Source organism: Heptranchias perlo, chromosome 7 (genome assembly GCF_035084215.1).
Source record: "Heptranchias perlo isolate sHepPer1 chromosome 7, sHepPer1.hap1, whole genome shotgun sequence".
NCBI lineage: Eukaryota > Metazoa > Chordata > Chondrichthyes > Hexanchiformes > Hexanchidae > Heptranchias > Heptranchias perlo.
Genome location: NC_090331.1, coordinates 35,535,909 through 35,555,697, shown reverse-complemented (window position 1 = coordinate 35,555,697; position 19,789 = coordinate 35,535,909). Strand labels below are relative to the sequence as shown.

The following is a 19,789-nucleotide window of genomic DNA, read 5'->3' as shown; positions in this document are numbered from 1 at the left end:
GGATGGTCAGATGGGCGGAACAGTGGCAAATGGAATTTAACCCGGAAAAGTGCGAGGTGATGCACTTTGGAGGGACTAACAAGGAAAGGGAATACGCAATGAATGGGAAGACCTAGGCAGAGGGATCTTGGTGTGCAAGTTCACAGATCCCTGAAGGTGGCGGAATAGGTAGATAAGGTGGTAAAGAAGGCATATGGGATACTTGCCTTTATTAGCCGAGGCATAGAATATAAGAGCAAGGAGGTTATGATGGAGCTGTATAAAACACTGGTTAGGCCACAGCTGGAGTACTGTGTGCAGTTCTGGTCGCCACACTACAGGAAGGATGTGATCGCTTTGGAGAGGGTGCAGAGGAGATTCACCAGGATGTTACCAGGGCTGGAGCGCTTCAGCTATGAAGAGAGACTGGGAAGATTGGGTTTGTTTTCCTTGGAGCAGAGGAGGCCGAGGGGGGACATGATTGAGGTGTACAAAATTATGAGAGGCACAGATAGGATGGATACTAAGGAGCTTTTTCCCTTCGTTGAGGGTTCTATAACAAGGGGGCATAGATTCAAGGTAAAAGGCGGGAGGTTTAGAGGGGATTTGAGAAAGAATTTTTTCACCCAGAGGGTGGTTGGAGTCTGGAACTCACTGCCTGAAAGGGTTGTGGAGGCAGGAACCCTCACAACATTCAAGCAGCATTTGGATGAGCACTTGAAATGCCATAGCATACAAGGCTACGGACCAAATGCTGGAATATGGGATTAGATTAGACAGGGCTTGATGGCCGGCGCGGGCACCATGGGCCGAAGGGCCTCTATCCGTGCTGTATAACTCTATGACTCTATCTTATCAAATGGCGGAGCAGGCACGAGCGGCTGAATGGCCTACTCCTGTTCCTATATTCCTATGTTGCCTAGTTGCAACATAGTGAAATGGGACAGACTTGATGAACCAGATGGTATTTTTCTGTCTGTCTTTTTCATATGAAATGAAAGATCACTTGCTGTTACTGTATCTATTTCATTGTGTTGTGTATGCAGTGTCTCTGGTGGCTGAAATTAAAATGAAGAATGCAAATCTGAAAAGGTAAAATGAAATAGTACTGTATCCTCCTATATTTCATCTGACTACTTTTATATCAGAAATATTTATGATTTCCTAAAATGATTGTTTAATTTTTCAAATATATACATTTAAAATGAATCAACAAGTAATTAGAATTTGTTGAGAGGTACGTATGTGACCTAGTATAGAACAGTATATTAGATCAACATTGTGCATGACAATAAAAGTTCCAAAGGAATTCTATATGACTGATTTAGTTCTCTAACTATAATTTATTGACTTGAATGGTTATTTGCATGCTTACTTTCTTTTATCCTGTACATTTGTTTTAACTCAAAACAATGCTAAACATATTCAGAGAAAATAAGGACAAAAAAATATTATTTTATTAAGATTTTTTTTAACTGAAAAAAATCCAAATCTAGAGTTTCAACAATAGTTTTAACTCGAATTTCCGGATAATCATGTTTACTTAGTTTGCTGTAAATGTAATGTTTGAGTACGGGGGCCACAGTTCTACAATAATCGCCAGTATAAAATCTTAATATAATATTGAACGTTCTCTCACACCTGCTGTTGGCTGAATTGTGAACGCATGATGAAGTTGTAGACAATTCAACTGGAACTCGAAATCAACTGGACAGCTGCATCGCAAAGGGATGATGATATCCTTGCTATGAGGTTTGGAAAAATAATACCATTAACATTTGTGTTAAAAAATAGGGCATGTTATACTAACACATTAATCAGCATAGTGACCTGATACAAAGATTATTCAGAACTATAAAATAGATTCAAAATACAACTGGATTCAGCTAAACTACTAGTAACATAGGGTCCTTCAAATGTGCATCAAGTATTATTTACACTGCACTACTTATAAAGATTGAAAAATTATTGCATATATGCTAAAAAGAAAGACAAACTTCATTGGGATACACTTGCACTCACTGAATTTTGACAACTATAGGAATGCCCTCTCCCATTTTATACAAAAGTTAAGTTTCAGTATTCAGTTTTATGTAGGACAAAATATCTGGAAGATAAAATTGAAAGAGAACAGTTGAGGAAGATCAAGAGAAAGAATTAAGAGTTCAAAGGAGGAGTTCACATCAGGATATTTCCAGAAAACAAATGTTAGTTATTAAGAATTATAATTAACATTCCTTTGTTTCTTTTCTGTTACAGGAGCAGATTGGCAGACCTGATCTGAAAATTGGGTGAAGTTCTGGGACATTGAATCTTCGCCCATTTTTGTTTTGCCAGCCTCATTTTCACTATAATTTCCAGCGGCTGCATGAAGCACTCGAACATTTTGTGCGGTTCCATGCAAATGAGGTGAAAATTATGCCATGATGTCATGCACCCCACTTCGGTCTCTTATTTGAGCAGTTTCATTTCCTAAACCTATTAAAATGGGTGTCGAGGGTTGCTAGATGTTGAACAGAAGATGAAAGAGAATCTAAAGAGCCCAGCATCAATATTAATTGCATCAGTTTGAAATGTATTTCTGTCTCGTATTTGCTTCTGCTTATTCCTTTGCCAGCTGTCTTTGTGCCACTTGCTGTGTGGCTGGTGTTTATTCCCCACCCTTTTAGACTGAGCACAATGGGTTTCCATTGGGGATTCCCCTTTATTGTTGCTTTTTGAAAGAGGAGAGTGAGGGTCAATGGAGGGATGCTAGGCTGATCAGGCAGCGCCGTATGTATATGGCACCCACCCAACAGTACAACCACAACAGAATATACAGACAGAGGCGTACATGCCTGAATTTGTCAGAGGAACAGTGCCTCTGGAGGTTTTGCTTTACCAAGCAAGCTATCATTGAGTTATAACACATGGTCAACCCAACCTAAAGCCCAGTGTCACTTAGACACTGCACTCCTAGTGACTGTAAAGATCACAACTGCCTTACTTTTATACAACAAGGTCATTCCAGGTTGCTACTGGAGAGACCACTAATGTCAGCCAATCAGCTGTACAAAGATGCATCATCTGCTAAAGCAAGACAGTTCATTTCTGTTCGCAGGGACAATTGATGGCAGCATGACAGAGCACTGCAATTTTATAGTAGCAGCACTCCTAAAGGTGATAGCATGAAAGGCCACTTGGATATAATCTATCTTGCTCAATGCCACAACCTATGTCAATAGCAAAAGATTCCACACTCTCAGCTCATCTGCAACCAGCAGCATGGCATAATGCAAGTGAATGTTCATTTCTCTGGGACCCACCACATATTTTCATTTTAAAGCAGATCACATTGCCAATACTCTGGCCGAGAAAGGCAAGTGTTTTGGTGGCTTCTGGGATGTTAAGGCTGTCCACTTTAGCCATCACGCATGACAGCTGTATGGTTTCCTAGGACAACTCTCTGAGCACCGACATTATGAAGTCCATTACTGCATCAGAATTATCATTGAACACACCACTGCCATCTTGAAGGTGCGGTTCAACTGCCTGGACTGTTCTTGGGGTGTGTTACAATATAATTAAGCTAGGGTGTCAAGGATCATAGTTATTTGTTGGTTGCTGCATGACTTTGCATTACAAAGAGGGCACATCATAAAGGAAGAAGGCCCCCACTTGCAGCAAGAGCAGCGGTAGTAGCCTGAAGAGGACGTTAAGGATGATTTGTTGCCAGCTGCAAGAGACATAGGAACAGGAGTAGACTATGCAGCCCAAAGAGCCTGTTCCACCATTCACTTAGATCATGGCTGATTTGTACCTCAACTCCATTCAGGAGACATTCTCTTGACTAGAATGTCTGGCCAATGCTTAACAATCCTGTATACACCTTTCCCTTTTCCTCCAAAAATAAGCCATCACCCACTTTCTCTATGCACAACTCACACAGCTTCCATACATTCCATACCTGTCCAAGAACAATATCTACACACATTCAATTTTAGTGCAACTATAAATTTAATGTGAAACCATATTATATGTGCATTTAGTCTTTGCTTCTATGGTGCTCTTCCTTGGTCAGTGTGTGATGTGTGTACTCTTGAATCTAGTCTTGTACTTTTCCTAGGTGCCTACTCAATGGTAGGAGTGTACAAGTGGCTGGCTGTTGAGTTGAAATAGTATCTTCCTGGGACTGAGTTTGCTCTCATCTCTGGCAACTAAAGCTAAAAATGGATCTGCTGCAGGTTATGTCTCATGTGTTGCTGCATGGAAAGCCTGGCCCTGCATCCCTTTTATACCTCCCTGCAGCTTGTGGGAGAGCCCTCATATGCTGCCATTCAGAGGAACAGCATCATAATCCATGCCTATTCTTATCATGCCACTAGTTCAGTGTACTGGCTCAGCAAGGCCACAGATTTGCAGGAAAGCTGACCTAATAGTACCAATGAGATCAGTGAAGCCCTACCTCATGGTTGTCTGTAACTGGTTACCAAGCCTGTTGAAGCTAGAAGAGCCATCCCTCTTCAATCTCCCACCCCATCTCTATGGCATCTGTTGGAGTAGCTAGGAAAATGCACTGTCTGCCTTGAGGGCCTCTGGCATGGTAGCATCTGCTGTAGATGCCCCTGGAGTTGCCACAAACTCCAGGTGGACTGCAGTCTCATAATGCCCCTAATTCCAAATCAATGCTTGAAGCTCTGCCAGTGTTGTTTTTTTTAAAAGCAGGACCTAAGAAATGTGGATTCCTACATTATTTAGCAGTGAGGCAATACATCCTGATCCTCTGGTCAGCAATGTCTTGCTACTCATGTCACCAGCAGTTGCTCCTGCTCTCTGCGTCTGCCAGTGCATTCTTCTCTGGCTTAATCTAACTCCCGAAGGATAACTCCAAGTGCTTGGGAGACACAGGTCAGAGATTTTGTGTTGGCATCGCCAGATGGAGAAGGCCTGTGTCTTCTTCCTCTGACACATCTCGAGCAGCAAGAGGAAGAGAGGTTAGAAAGGTTTCCTGAGGGGGTGGGGTTCATGAAATGGTTTATTAACAGTTAATTTGGTGTACAAAAGGAAGAGTAGAATTTCATCATGAACCTGCAGCTGCCAGATTCCCTCCTACTTCCCCATCTCTGATATCCTCAATGGCCTCCCAGGGGGTGAATTTAGATGTTTGGGGTGCTGCCACCTGTTACAATTCTCTTTCAGCTGTCATGGACAAAATACCAGCGGTACAAGGAACCTAAAAATCACTAGCAGGATGGATAGGGGAGTGTCTATGGATGTTGTCGATATGGACTTCCAGAAGGCATTTGATAAAGTTCCGCACAAGAGATTATGAGCAAAAATGGAAGCACACGGAATTGGAGGTCACCTTGTGACTTCGGTTGGTAATTGTTTGGGAGGTAGCAGACAGAGAGTAGGGATAACGGGAACATTCTCCAATTGGAAGGATGTGACAAGTGGTGTTTCCCAGGGATCTGCACTAGGACCGCAGGAAAGATATATTGGCCTTGCAGGAGGTATAGCGCAGAATTATACCGGGGCTTCAAGGGTTAAATTATGAAGACAGAGTTACATAAATTTGGCATGTATTCCTTTGAATTTAGAAGGGGTGATTTGATAGAGCTGTTTAAAATGATAAAGGAATTTGATAGGGTAGATACAGAAAAGCTGTTTGTTCTGGTGGGGGAATCCAGAACAATGGGGCATAATCTTAAAATTAGAGTTAGGCCATTTGGGATTGAAATTAGGAAGAACTTTTTCCACACAACAACTGGTGGAAAGCTGGAACAATCACCCCCAAAAGACAGTGGATGCTGGTTCAATTGAAATTTTCAAGACTGAGATTGATAGATTTTTTTTTACTGTAGGCACAAATAAGGTCCTGTATCTCTTAAATGGGAGACTTTCAGTTGATGTAATATGTGTTTCAGAAGATGCATCCACGGCCCCCTTGACCAGAATTTAAAAGTCCAGTCTAAACAGCAAAATCATGGCAGAGCTGGGTTCCAGCCCATATTCCGGGCCATCCCTGCGCAGAAGTGATATTCGCACTCTCTCCCGACCCAGGAATTTTGGACCGGTGTATATAGATTGTGGCCAGGAAAATATTCCAAAGTGGGCAGGAGACTCTGCAGGCTTATACCATTTATTAGATTGTGGGATAGTGTGCACTCAGTTGTTGCCAAATGGCTCAAACAGCTTTACATTTGAAAAGTTTCACACTTATTTTGTCCCTCCTAGTGAAATGATTACATTTCTTTCTGCATTGTATCCAGGGCAAGTGGACAGTGCTGCTGAAGTATATCGCCACTTCCTACAGCAGCTGCGCAATCATCATCAACAAATGCGGCTACCTTTATGTGACTAGTAGTCCTGTTTGACATGGTAAAGTCTAATTAATTCAGCCATTAATTATTCCTTTTTGGCACTTAAAAATCACAAAATTGGTCTGCCAGTAGATAAACTGAAGAAAAGCATTCTCTGAACTCTTGCAGCAAGTTCCAGGTTTCCAAGGTTAAACTCAGTTAACTTTGTTGCTTCCACAGGCTCCCCCAAGATGTATAACCCCCTTGAACAGCCACAGGCCTTTAAAACCTTCAGCAGTGCTGCAATTTCTGTGCACTCATGACTGCACCCAATTGGAGGCCACAGCAGCCGCTCACACAACAGCCACTATATTATTATTAGCCCCAATCAGGCTGCGAATCAGTGACAATGGATGGTGCACATTTCCAGCGTATTGCCCATATGTTGTGCTTCCCAGCTTGGGCCCCAGGAAAATTGGTCCTAATATTCTAACCATATCTTAATCAATGATTTGTGTAGGTTATTTTTAAACTCAATGACTCCAATTATAAAACCTAGGATGCCATTTTTTTAAAAAAAAGCTTTATCAACTTTAAAAGACTTGTGTACCTAAACCTCCAAGTCTCTCTGCTCTTCTGCAACTTTTAAAGTTTTACCATTTGGTGTACATTTCCTCATTCCAAAATGTATTTCACATTTCTCCACAATAAAATTTCCTCAGACATCTATCTGTCCCGTCTACTAGCCTGTCTATGTCCTCCTGAAACCACATATAAAAATATACGTACACACACCCATCGATACTAAACAATTTTTTTTAAGTGTATATCTTTATTATCTGCAGTAATGTTACATTAATATTAAAAGCCATTAAGTATTAACTTTTTCACTGGTGTCATGACTGTGAAGTGTTTTTGATGTCTGGTCCAAAAATATCAGCATCATTGTCGAAATGATTAATGTAGGATTTGCTGGAATACACAAGTATAAAATCCTTCCAAAAAAATTTCTAAAGTTCATTCCAAACCAAACATAAATTACTGCATGACAGAACTGAAAAACCATAGCTTGGGAATTAAATTTCTCTACTCTGTGGGGCTAGTAATGCTATTTTAAAAAGTGCATTAGATGCCAGCTAATTCTGCATGAAGAGTTTTTAAACTGAATTAACTTTAGTTATCTTCCATATTATTTATGCATTGTCCCATATCTTCTTCCACCACTCTTTTGATATAAAACAAATAAGATAATTTTCCAAGGGTAACTGTATACCGTAGAATTGTTAGAAAACAAGATGTTTTAGCAAAAGCACATTTTCGCTCAGCACGTAAAAGTGAATTGCTCAAATAAATAAAAGAACAACTAGCGTTTGCAACCATCTTCAGCCAGAAGTGCCGAGTGGATGATCCATCTCGGCCTCCTCGCGATATCCCCATCACAGAAGCCAGTCTTCAGCCAATTCGATTCACTCCACGTGATATCAAGAAATGGCTGAGTGCACTGGATACAGCAAAGGCTAAGGGCCCCGACAACATCCCAGCTGTAGTGCTGAAGACTTGTGCTCCAGAACTAGCTACGCTTCTAGCCAAGCTGTTCCAGTACAGCTACAACACTGGCATCTACCCGACAATGTGGAAAATTGCCCAGGTATGTCCTGTCCACAAAAAGCAGAACAAATCCAATCCGGCCAATTACTGCCCCATCAGTCTACTCTCAATCATCAGCAAAGTGATGGAAGGTTTCGTTGACAGTGCTATCAAGCGGCACTTACTCACCAATAACCTGCTCACCGATGCTCAGTTTGGGTTCCTCAGCTCCAGACCTCATTACAGCCTTGGTTCAAATATGGACAACCGAGCTGAATTCCAGAGGTGAGGTGAGAGTGACTGCTCTTGACATCAAGGCAGCATTTGACTGAGTGTGGCACCAAGGAGCCCTAGTAAAATTGAAGTCAATGGGAATCAGGGGGAAAACTCTCCAGTGGCTGGAGTCATACCTAGCACAAAGGAAGATGGTAGTGGTTGTTGGTGGCCAATCATCTCAGCCCCAGGGCATTACTGCAGGAGTTCCTCAGGGCAGTGTCCTGGCCCAACCATCTTCAGCTGCTTCATGAATGATCATCCCTCCTTCATAAGGTCAGAAATGGGGATGTTCGCTGATGACTGCACAGTGTTCAGTTCCATTCGCAACCCCTCAAATAATGAAGCAGTCCGAGCCCGCATGCAGCAAGACCTGGACCACATCCAGGCTTGGGCTCATAAGTGGCAAGTAACATTCGCGCCAAACAAGTGCCAGACAATGATCATCTCCAACAAGAGAGAGAGTCTAACCACCTCCCCATGACATTCAACGACATTATCATCGCCGAATCCCCCACCATCAACATCCTGGGGGTCACCATTGACCAGAAACATCACTGGACCAGCCATATAAATACTGTGGCTACGAGAGCAGGTCAGAGGCTGGGTATTCTGCGGCGAGTGACTCACCTCCTGACTCCACAAAGCCTTTCCACCTTCTACAAGGCACAAGTTAGGAGTGTGATGGAATACTCTCCACTTGCCTGGATGAGTGCAGCTCCAACAACACTCAAGAAGCTCGACACCATCCAGGACAAAGCAGCCTGCTTGATTGGCACCCCATCCACCACACTAAACATTCACTCCCTTCACCACCGACGCACTGTGGCTGCAGTGTGTACCATCTACAGGATGCACTGCAGCAACTCGCCTAGGCTTCTTCGACAGCACCTCCCAAACCCGCGACCTCTACCACCTAGAAGGACAAGAGCAGCAGGCATATGGGAACAACACCACCTGCACGTTCCTCTCCAAGTCACACACCATCCCGACTTGGAAATATATCGCAGTTCCTTCATCATTGCTGGATTAAAATCCTGGAACTCCCTTCCTAACAGCACTGTGGGAGAACCGTCACCACACGGACTGTAGCGGTTCAAGGCGGTGGCTCACCACCACCTTCTCAAGGGCAATTAGGGATGGGCAATAAATGCCGGCCTCACCAGCGCGCCCACATCCCATGAACGAGTAAATAAAAAATTTATATTGTATGTATTTGATACTATAATCTCAAACATGCCTCCATGTGCATTTCTCCAATCTTCCAAAAGGCAACTGATTCATGCTTTAGTGAAATGAAGCCGAATGTAAATCAACAAATTGGTTTATATTACAATTGTTTTGAGAGTGTAAAGAATAACATCGAAAGTAACTCTTACTTCACTGACTCCTCATAGGATTAAATTAACAAAACACGCCACACTGTCCCTTTTAGCGGGCTAAATTAGCTTTTCTGACCAAGGGTTCCATTGGAACTAGTCGGCTTAAGGAAATCATGGGCCTATCTGTCTCACTCAGCAGTTCTTCTCGAACTGGCGTTTAGGCACTGTTTCCACCCTTTACTCCTATTTGGACAGGAAATCGGCAGCTTGACCTCTGACCCTCTCCATGACCAGGGGTTGGCAAGTAGGGCTGCCAATCAAATTGGCTGCTGACCCTCTGGATGGGTATGGTAGCATAGTGGCTATGTTATTGGACTAGTAATCCAGAGGCCTGAACTAATAATACAGTCATGAGTTCAAATCCCGCCAAAGCAGCTGAGGAATTTAAATTCAATTAATTAAATTTTAAAAAGAAACTACCCGATTGTCGTAAAAACCCATCTGGTTCACTAATGCCCTTTAGGGAAGGAAACCTGCTGTCCTTACCCAGTCTGGCCTATATGTGACTCCAGACCCATAGCAATGTGGCTCATTCTTAATTGCCCTCTGAAATGGCCTAGCAAGCCAATCAGTTGTAAAATCGTGCTTAAAAAAGTCATAAAAGAATAAAACCTGGTATCGGACCACTAGGCACCGGACACGACAAAGGCAAACCAAGCCCAGTCAACCCTGCAAAGTCCTCCTCTCGAACATCTGGGGACTTGTGCCAAAATTGGGAGAGCTGTCCCACAGACTAGTCAAGCAACAGCCTGACATAGCCACACTCACAGAATCATAACTTTCAGCCAACGTCCCAGACTCTTCCATCACCATCCCTGGGTATGTCCTGTCCCACCGGCAGACCGACCAAAGGTTGGCAGTACAGTCAGGAGGGAGTGGCCCTGGGAATCCTCAACATTGACTCCAGACCCCATGAAATCTCATGGTATCAGGTCAAACATGGGCAAGGAAACCTCCTGCTGATTACCACCTACCGTCCTCCCTCAGCTGATGAATCAGTCCTCCTCCATGTTGAGCACCACTTGGAGGAAGCACTGAGGGTAGCAAGGGCACAGAATGTACTCTGGGTGGGGACTTCAAAGTACATCACCAAGAGTGGCTCGGTAGCACCACTACTGGCTGAGTCCTGAAGGACATAGTTGCCAGACTGGGCCTGCAGCAGGTGGTGAGTGAACCAACACGAGGGAAGAACCTACTTGACCTCGTCCTCACCATTCGACCTGTCGCAGATGCATCTGTCCATGACAGTATTGGTAGGAGTGACCACCGCATAGTCCTCGTGGAGATGAAGTCCCGTCCTTGCATTGAGGACATCATCCAACGTGTTGTGTGGCACTATCACCGTGCTAAATGAGATAGATTCAGAACAGATTCTAGCAGCTCAAAACTGGGCATCCATGAGGAGCTATGGGCCATCAGCAGCAGAATTGTATTCCAGCACAATCTGTAACCTCATGGCCCGGCATATTCCTCACTCCACCATTACCAACAAGCCAGGGGATCAATCCTGGTTCAATGAGGAGTGTAGAAGAGCATGCTAGTAGCAGCACCAGGTGTACCTAAAAATGAGGTGCCAACCTGGTGAAGCTACAACTCAGGACTACATGCATGCTAAATAGCGGAAGCAACATGCTATAGACAGAGCTAAGCAATTCCACAACCAACAGATCAGATCAAAGCTCTGCAGTCGTGAATGGTGGTGGACAATTAAACAACTAACAGGAAGAGAAGGCTCTGTAAGCATCCCCATCCTCAATGATGGCGGACTCCAGCACGTGAGTGCAAAAGACAAGGCTGAAGCGTTTGCAACCATCTTCAGCCAGAAGTGCCAAGTGGATGATCCATCTCGGCCTCCTCCCGATATCCCCAACATCACAGAAGACAGTCTTCAGCCAATTCGATTCATTCCACGTGATATCAAGAAACGGCTGAGTGCACTGGATACAGCAAAGGCTATGGGCCCTGACAACATCCCGGCTGTAGTGCTGAAGACTTGTGCTCCAGAACTAGCTGCGCCTCTAGCCAAACTGTTCCAGTACAGCTACAACACTGGCATCTACCCAACAAAATGGAAAATTGCCCAGACATATACTGTCCATAAAAAGCAGGACAAATTCAATCTGGCCAATTACCGCCCCATTAGCCTACTCTCAATCACGAGCAGAGTGATGGAAGGTGTCGTTGACAGTGCTATCAAGCGGCACTTACTCACCAATAACCTGCTCACCAATGCTCAGTTCCGCCAGGACCACTCAGCTCCAGACCTCATTATAGCCTTGTTCCAAATATGGACAAAAGAGCTGAATTCCAGAGGTGAGGTGGGAGTGACTGCCCTTGACATCAAGGCAGCATTTGACCAAGTGTGGCACCAAGGAGCCCTAGTAAAATTGAAGTCAATGGGAGTCAGGGGGAAAACTCTCCAGTGGCTAGAATCATACCTAGCACAAAGAAAGATGGTAGCGGTTGTTGGAAGCCAATCATCTCAGCCCCAGGACATTGCTGCAGGAGTTCCTCAGGGCAGGAATTCCTCAGGGCAGTGTCCTAGGTCCAACCATCTTCAGCTGCTTCATCAATTACCTTCCCTCCATCATAAGGTCAGAAATGGGGATGTTTGCTGATGATTGCAGTGTTCAGTTACATTCGCAACCCCTCAGATAATGAAGCAGTCCGTGCCCTCATGCAGCAAGACCTGGACAACATCCAGCTTGGGCTGATAAGTGGCAAGTAACATTCGCGCCAGACAAGTGCCAGGCAATGATCATCGCCAACAGGAGAGAGTCTAACCACCTCCCCGTGACATTCAACGGCATTACCATCGTCGAATCCCCCACCATCAACATCCTGGGGGTCACCATTGACCAGAAATTTCACTGGACCAGCCACATAAATACTGTGGCTACAAGAGCAGGTCAGAGGCTGGATATTCTGCGGTGAGTGGCTCATCTCCTAACTCCCCAAAGCCTTTCCACCATCTACAAGGCACAAGTCAGGAGTGTGATGGATTACTCTCCACTTGCCTGGATGAGTGCAGCTCCAACACTCAAGAAGCTCGACACCATCCAGCACAAAGCAGCCCGCTTGATTGGCACCCCATCCACCACCCTAAACATTCACTCCCTTCAACACCGGCGAACTGTGGCTACAGAGTGTACCATCCAGAGGATGCACTGCAGCAACTTGTCAAGGCTTCTTCGACAGCACCTCCCAAACCCGCGACCTCTACCACCTAGAAGGACAAGGGCAGCAGGCACATCGGAACAACACCACCTGCACGTTCCTCTCCAAGTCACACACCATCCCGACTTGGAAATATATCGCCGTTCCTTCATCGTCGCTGGGTCAAAATCCTTGAACTGCCTTCCTAACAGCACTGTGGGAGAACTTTCACCACACAGACTGCAGCGATTCAAGAAGGCGGCTCACCACCACCTTCTCAAGAGCAATTAGGGATGGGCAATAAATGCTGGCCTCGCCAGCGACGCCCATATCCCATGAACAAATAAAAAAAAATGTTGGTTCCAGTCAGACAACCTAATGCTGCGTAAGCATAATTTCAGTACCTCCCAACATATTCATTTGTGAATGTCTACTGGACTTATTGGAATGTAATAATGACCGACCTTTATTGTACTAGACCGTAAAGTATAACAGTTTCAATGGCTGTCTCATTAACTTTCAGGGGTGCTCATTCGCATACCTATCTCCTCTTTGTTTCTATAGCTCCAGCCCACCTTCCTTTGTCAAGATAAAGGAAAGGATACTGGACCCATAGGATTAACCCTTTAGTATCCTGAAACTCTTTTTATATTAAAAACATATTATTGCTCAAATCATAATCCCTTCTGGGCCAAATAAACAACATTCCCTATCCTCAGGATGTCCCAAATGCTTCTTAGCCAAATGATTACATTTCTTTTTGATTTTTAGTCACAGTTGTTTTTAATAGGCAAACCTGGCAGCCACTTTACACATAACAAAGTCCCCCAAACAGCAATGAGATGAATGACCATTAATTTGTTTTGGTGGTATTGGTTGAGGAATGATAGTTGGCCAGGACACCACGATAACTGCCCTGTTGTTCTTCAAAAAAATGGCATGGCATCTTTCATGTCCACTTGAATAGGCAGATGGGCCCTCAGTTTAATGTCTCAGCCAAAAGACAACACCTCCATCAAAGCAGCACTCCCTCAGTACTGTACTGAAGTGTCATCCTAGATTATGTGCTCAAGTCTCTAGAGTGGGATTTAAACCCACATTCTTCCAATTGAGAGGTAAGAGTGCTACTAGAGCTACGCTGACACTAAATTTTCATGGTAGTAATGTGTTGCCAGCATGAAAATATTTTAACATTCCCCAACAGAAGTTCCTTGGTAACAGCATTTGCAAATACTCCATGGTGCTATCTTGCCAAACAACTAATCCTGGAGGAGCACTTAATGGAAACAACTTGCTGTCCAGTAGGGAGACTCCAAGTCAAGAATGCATAGGTAGACATCTGGTACTAAAGAAGGCCTCAGTGGTAGGTCTCCCCTACATAGCTGCAGCAGAGCAGTGATAATGGAGGCAATACCAGCTCCAAATCTCTAATTGCGTTTTTTTTTCTTTTGCATTTTCTCCCGTTTTCTGTAGGCTGTGACTCATACAGGTGTACAATAACATGGGTGATGAATACCCTCTGATCCCTCTCCTAAAAGGCCAGTCCTCATGTTTGAGCCTAGACAGAGTGTATTTATACTGTCTTCAACAGTTACATACATATACCTTTCAGTAACAATGTGGCCAATTATAACAACCCCACTACCACTCCAGCTGAGGTCAGTTAACTCAGCACAAACTGGGGATCGAAGCTGTATGTTCCAGTTCCATGTGGAGCAGTGCATTTACACACTAAGGCATTCTGGGGCTCTGGAATAAACAGCTGTTTCAGTAATTTGCATAAGTGAATTAATCAACTAAGTCATGCTACAGTAAACTTTTAGCATCCTATTTTCTCTGCTTGATTGCACACATTTGAATTTAGAAATGGTAGCTAGGTTTTCATTGATTTCAATGGAAATGAAAATCAGGTGATTTCAATAATGGGTGGACAATCCACAAAGCCAGTTTTATATCTTGGCGTCAAGTTGAATCTATGACGGCTTCTGCAGGAGAGGTGTTAATAAACAGAACTCAAGAACAAATCCACTAAAGTATCTATTCTCTAAATCAAGAAAATACTCATTTGTCAGATTGTCACTGAGCTAAGCTGTAATTTTAAACAAGGTAATGAACACTTCAGTCCTGCAATACTATTTTTCAGTAATCAGCACTCACCATAGCAAAGTTCACATCGACATCTGCAGTTCCACAAGCATAAAACTGATATATTTTCTGCTTTTGTTAAAATGAGTGTTAATCATTTCCTGTTTTTCCAAAGTACTTAATGGAAGATGATCAGGCTAAATTCTAGTCTTTCCCATTGTGTACAATAATACTGTACATTGGAATTATTATTAGCACCTTAAATGTGTCCAGTCAGGAGTCAGCAGAATTAATGCTTGAATTACAGCTTGCCAGCATTTCAACAGCCGCATAATATTCTAAATAAGGATAGATGTTCAGACAGATGTGTTATATCTAAAGCAGGAGCTGAAATGTTTTAGCTATGTTTCCATATCATATTTCATAACCAGGCCAAGGCAGAGATGGTTGATGCAGCTGTGGAAAGAAGGATGACTCTGACTCACCAGGGGATCACAACTACAAAGGCTTGTAGTCAAAAAGCACAGGAAGAGCTTATCAAAAAGGTGAATTAATTGGGCTTAATCTTCTGCACAAGGAAAGTGGTCAGTAAGAAGCTTAATACGTGAATTAGAGCATAAATGTAAGCTTATATAAATACAATAATGGCATTTGCAAGTTTTGTGCTTCTCACCGAGATATCTTCACTGCTTTTCTCTCTCAGCCTCTGCAGAGCGACTTCTCATCCTCAGTGATTTCAACCTCCATCTCAACTCATCATGCTCTCTCCTCTGAGTTCACTACCCTCCTATCCTCCCTTAATCTCTCCCTCCATATAAACTCCCCTACCCGTATTCACTGCCACCCTCCTTGACCTTGTCATCTCATGTGGCCTCTCTACTCCCATCATGTCAAACATGAATAAGGCCATTTCTGGTCACTTCCTTGTATCTCTCTCCACCCACATCCCCCTTCCCCTCCCAATACCACTATCTATTGTGTCCGCCCCTGGAAAAACCTCTCCCCCAGGTCACTCACAAATACGGCACTTTCAAATTCCCAACTGTCTAGCATTTGGCCCTCCATTCATCACTACATTTCTGCAGCTACCGATCTACCCAATCACACCCTCACCTCCACCTTTGATGCCCTTGTCCCCAATAAAACCATTACTCTCTCACCCTGGTCGTTCCCCCTGGTACGGCCCTCATCTCCGCTCCCTTAACTCAAGGGACGCAGACTTGAAAATTTACGGCGGACAACTGTTTAGCCATTCATCACCAGATCTGGCTGAACCACAAAGCACTATTGGGTTCTGCTCTCCTCTGCCAAAACTGCTCACTATTCCAGGATCATCCTGGAATGCAAAAATAACCACCAGCTTCTCTTCTTCAATACAAACAGTCTTCTTAAACCCCTCTCCCCTGTCCCCTCCATCCTCACCTCCAATGAAAAGTGCGAGGAGCTCATGGAATTCTTTGTCACCAAGATTGAGACCATCCATTCAGCTGCCTCTGCCGCTTCCTTCCCTTCCCCTAGCCCACCAAGCCAAATTTCCCCTAAGGTTCCCCCCTGCCCTAGCCCTTAACTCGCATCTTTCTCTAGTTTCTCTCCCATCTCCCCTCATGCCCTCTCCAAGTTCATCTGGACATGGGTCCACCTCGTCCTCCCTCGACCCTATTCTTACCAAACTGCTGACCACCCAACTTCCCTTCCTGGCCCCCATGTTAGCTGATATTGTTAATGGTTCCTTCTTCTCAGGTACTGTCCCCCTCCCCTTCAAATCTGCTGTCATCACATCCCTCCTCAAAACCTTGACCCCTATGTCCATGCAAACTACTGCCCCACCTCAAATCTCTCTTTTCTCTCCAAAGCTCTTGAACGTGTCATTGCCTCCCAAATCCATGCCCACCTTTCCCGCAACTTCATGTTTGAATCCCTCCAATCAGGTTTACGCCCCTGCCACAGTACTGAAACGGTCCTTACTGAAGTCACAAATGACATCTTACATGACAGACGATGGTAAATTCTCCCTCTTGACCTGTCTTCAGCCTTTGATACGGTTGACCAAACATTCTCTTCCAACGCCTCTCCTCCGTCGTCTAGCTGGGTGGGACTGCGCTCGCCTGGTTCCATTCTTATCTATCGAGTCGTAGCCAGAGAATCACCAGCAACAGCTTCTCTTTCCTGTCCCGTACTGATACCTCTGGAGTCCCCCAAGGATCTATCCTTGGCCCCCTCCTATTTCTCATCTACTTGCTGCCCCTCGGCGACATCATCCAAAAACACAACGTCAGATTCCACATTTACGCTAACGACACCCAGCTCTACCTCACAACCACCTATCTCTACCCCTCCACTGTCTCTCATTTGTCACATCGCTTGTCCGACTGGATGAACAAAAATTTCCTCCAACTAAATACTGGTGAGACCAAAGCCATTGCCTTTGGTGCCCGCTGCAAACTCTGTTCTAGCCTCTGACTCCATCCCTCTCCCTGGCCACTGTCTGAGGCTGAACCAAACAATTCGCAACCTTGGCGTCCTATTTGACCCTGAAATGAGCTTCCGACCACATATCCGCTCCATCATCAAGACCGCCTACTTCCACTTCCGTAATATCGCCCATCTCCACCCCGCCTCAGCTCATCTGCTGCTGAAACCCTCATCCATGTCTTTGTTACCACCAGACTGGACTATTGCAATGCTCTCCTGGCCAGCCTCCCATCTTCCACCCTCCATAAACTTGAGCTCATCCAAAACTCTGCTGCCTATATCTTAACTGACACCAAGTCCCGTTCTCCCAAAACCAGTGTTCACTGACCTTCATTGGCTCCTGGTCCTGGAACACCTCAATTTTAATATTCTCATCTTTGTTTTCAAATCCCTCCATGGCCTTGCCCCTCCCTATCTCTAACCTCCACCGCCCCAACAACCCTCCGAGATCTCTGCGTTCCTCCAATTCTGGCCTCTTGCGCATCCCCGATTTTAAGCACTTCACCATTGGCAGCTGTGCCTTCAGCTGCCTAGGCCCTAAGCTCTGGAATTCCTCCCCTAAACCTCTCCACCTCTCTCTCCTCCTTTAAAACGCTCCTTAAAACCTACCTCTGTCCTAATACCTCCTTATGCGGCATGGTGTCAAATTTTGTTTGATAACGCTCCTGTCAAACACCTTGGGACATTTTACTACATTAAAAGGCGCTATATAAATGCATGTTGTTGTTGTATGGCCAAACAGATCTAGGTGCTTCTTCAGTAAGTAAAAATTGAAACACACAGGCCACGGAAATGGTAGAGAGAAGAACCACAAGACTGATTCCCAGGATTAGAGGTTTGAATTATGAGGAAGGACTGGAGAAACTGGGGGATGCCGTTTGAGGCCTCTCACCCACTGGAAATGGGGTGGTAGTACCCTGAAAATGGCATGGAAGAACTTACTATCCCATTTCTGCCGTTGCTATGGCCATCTCCATTTCGCCAGGGTCCTCCGACTAGGCGGCAAGAGCTGATTTAGATATTTAAATTGGGGTCTTATGGTCCTATGTCAATAGGACCCCAATGTTACTTTAGGACTGAACTGGGCAAAGCATACCCAGTATCAGCTGATGGCTGGGCCGAAGAGGAGCTGACAGGTAAATTTCACTTTATTTTTGTGAGGCTGAGAGAAGCACAAATGCTTCCCCCGGGCTCCACAAAACCAGCCTGGACTGTTGCCGCTCTGGCTTTCCCCCCTTTATGTGTTGTGTTTATCCTATTTAACACAGGTTTTGTGAACTACTTGTACAATAGTAATTGTTCATCTTTAATATCATAATCAATGCAGTAAAGTGTATGACTGCCAACACATGTGTTCCAAAGTCTGCCAAAAGTTTAGATGGTTTAAACTTTATTTCAGAAACCCATAATAGTACTGCATAAAAATATTGTAGTTTATTCTCTTGTGGACAGGAAACTATAATATTAGCTCTTATAATTAGAAATGTTTATGATATTTAGTGTTACCTAAACTAAAGCCTAATTATTCATTTATTTAGCTAAAAGAAATGGCCATCCTTACATCAGTTTGTATTTTCCCACTATGTGTAACCAACAGCATTATTATCAGCTGTGTACTGGGACTTTGAATCAGTTACCCCAAATTTCTGATTTCTTCCTTCTCTGTAGCCCTGGTTATAGGAACCACAGCATAGAAAATGAGCAGGTGAATTCAGCATGCAGCAGACTGTCAATAATAATAACTTACTACCCAAATAGTTCCCTTTGATTGTCTCTGCATCACCACATGGGCAAGAGCATCATTTCACCAGCAGGTCACAATTCCAGCTGCATGATTTATCTTTGTTCATAAATATACAGGAACAGCCTCCTTAACTCTCCCACTGCACTCAAAAACAGTTGTTACAGTTCATGAAGGTGGTATAAACATTTAGAATCATAGAAAGGTTACAGCATGGAAGGAGGCCATTTGGCCCATCGAGTCCGCGCCGGCTCAATGCAAGAGCAATCCAGCTAGTCCCTCTCCCCCGCCCTATCCCCGTAGCCCTGCAATTTTTTTCCATTCAAGTACTTATCCAGATCCCTTTTGAAGGCCATGATTGAATCTGCCTCCACCACCTCTTCGGGTAGGGCATTCCAGATGCTAACCACTGGCTGTGTAAAAATTTAAACTTAAAGTTCTTTGCCTGGAGGAGGAAATTGCATAATCTCAGGGAAGTGGATCTTTCAATAACAAAAATCAACATTCCAGTACTGCCCACTGATTGCAATTATCTTACTAAAATCAGTTTAAAGGTTTAAATTATTTAGAACCATTTGGAATTCCTGTACGCTCACCTCACAAACTAGTGAGATGCATCCCAAAACTATATTATCTACTTTGTTTGACACCCCTTAACTATGATACAAATTATTTATCTTTTCCCCTTATCACCTGAACCTGGCTATGCTGAGTACAATTCCACAGACATTGGCAACTCTCCAATACATTCTTCAACCATTACCGTACATAGTAACGGCATGTCACCATATTACAGTGGGGGAGGAAGAGGGTGGGAGGGATGGGAAGATAAA

At 44.1% G+C, this 19,789-nt stretch overlaps 1 protein-coding gene across 2 annotated transcripts in view; it reads right to left on the bottom strand.

Annotated features, from left to right (window-relative positions):
• Positions 1-19,789, bottom strand: part of cfap221 (cilia and flagella associated protein 221) — a 196,409-nt gene that overhangs the window by 128,676 nt on the left and 47,944 nt on the right. For both annotated transcript variants that reach the window (XM_067987292.1, XM_067987291.1), the window contains one exon: positions 1,621-1,724. In XM_067987292.1, the coding sequence (XP_067843393.1) occupies positions 1,621-1,724 (104 nt within the window). The remainder of the gene's footprint in view (positions 1-1,620; positions 1,725-19,789) is intronic.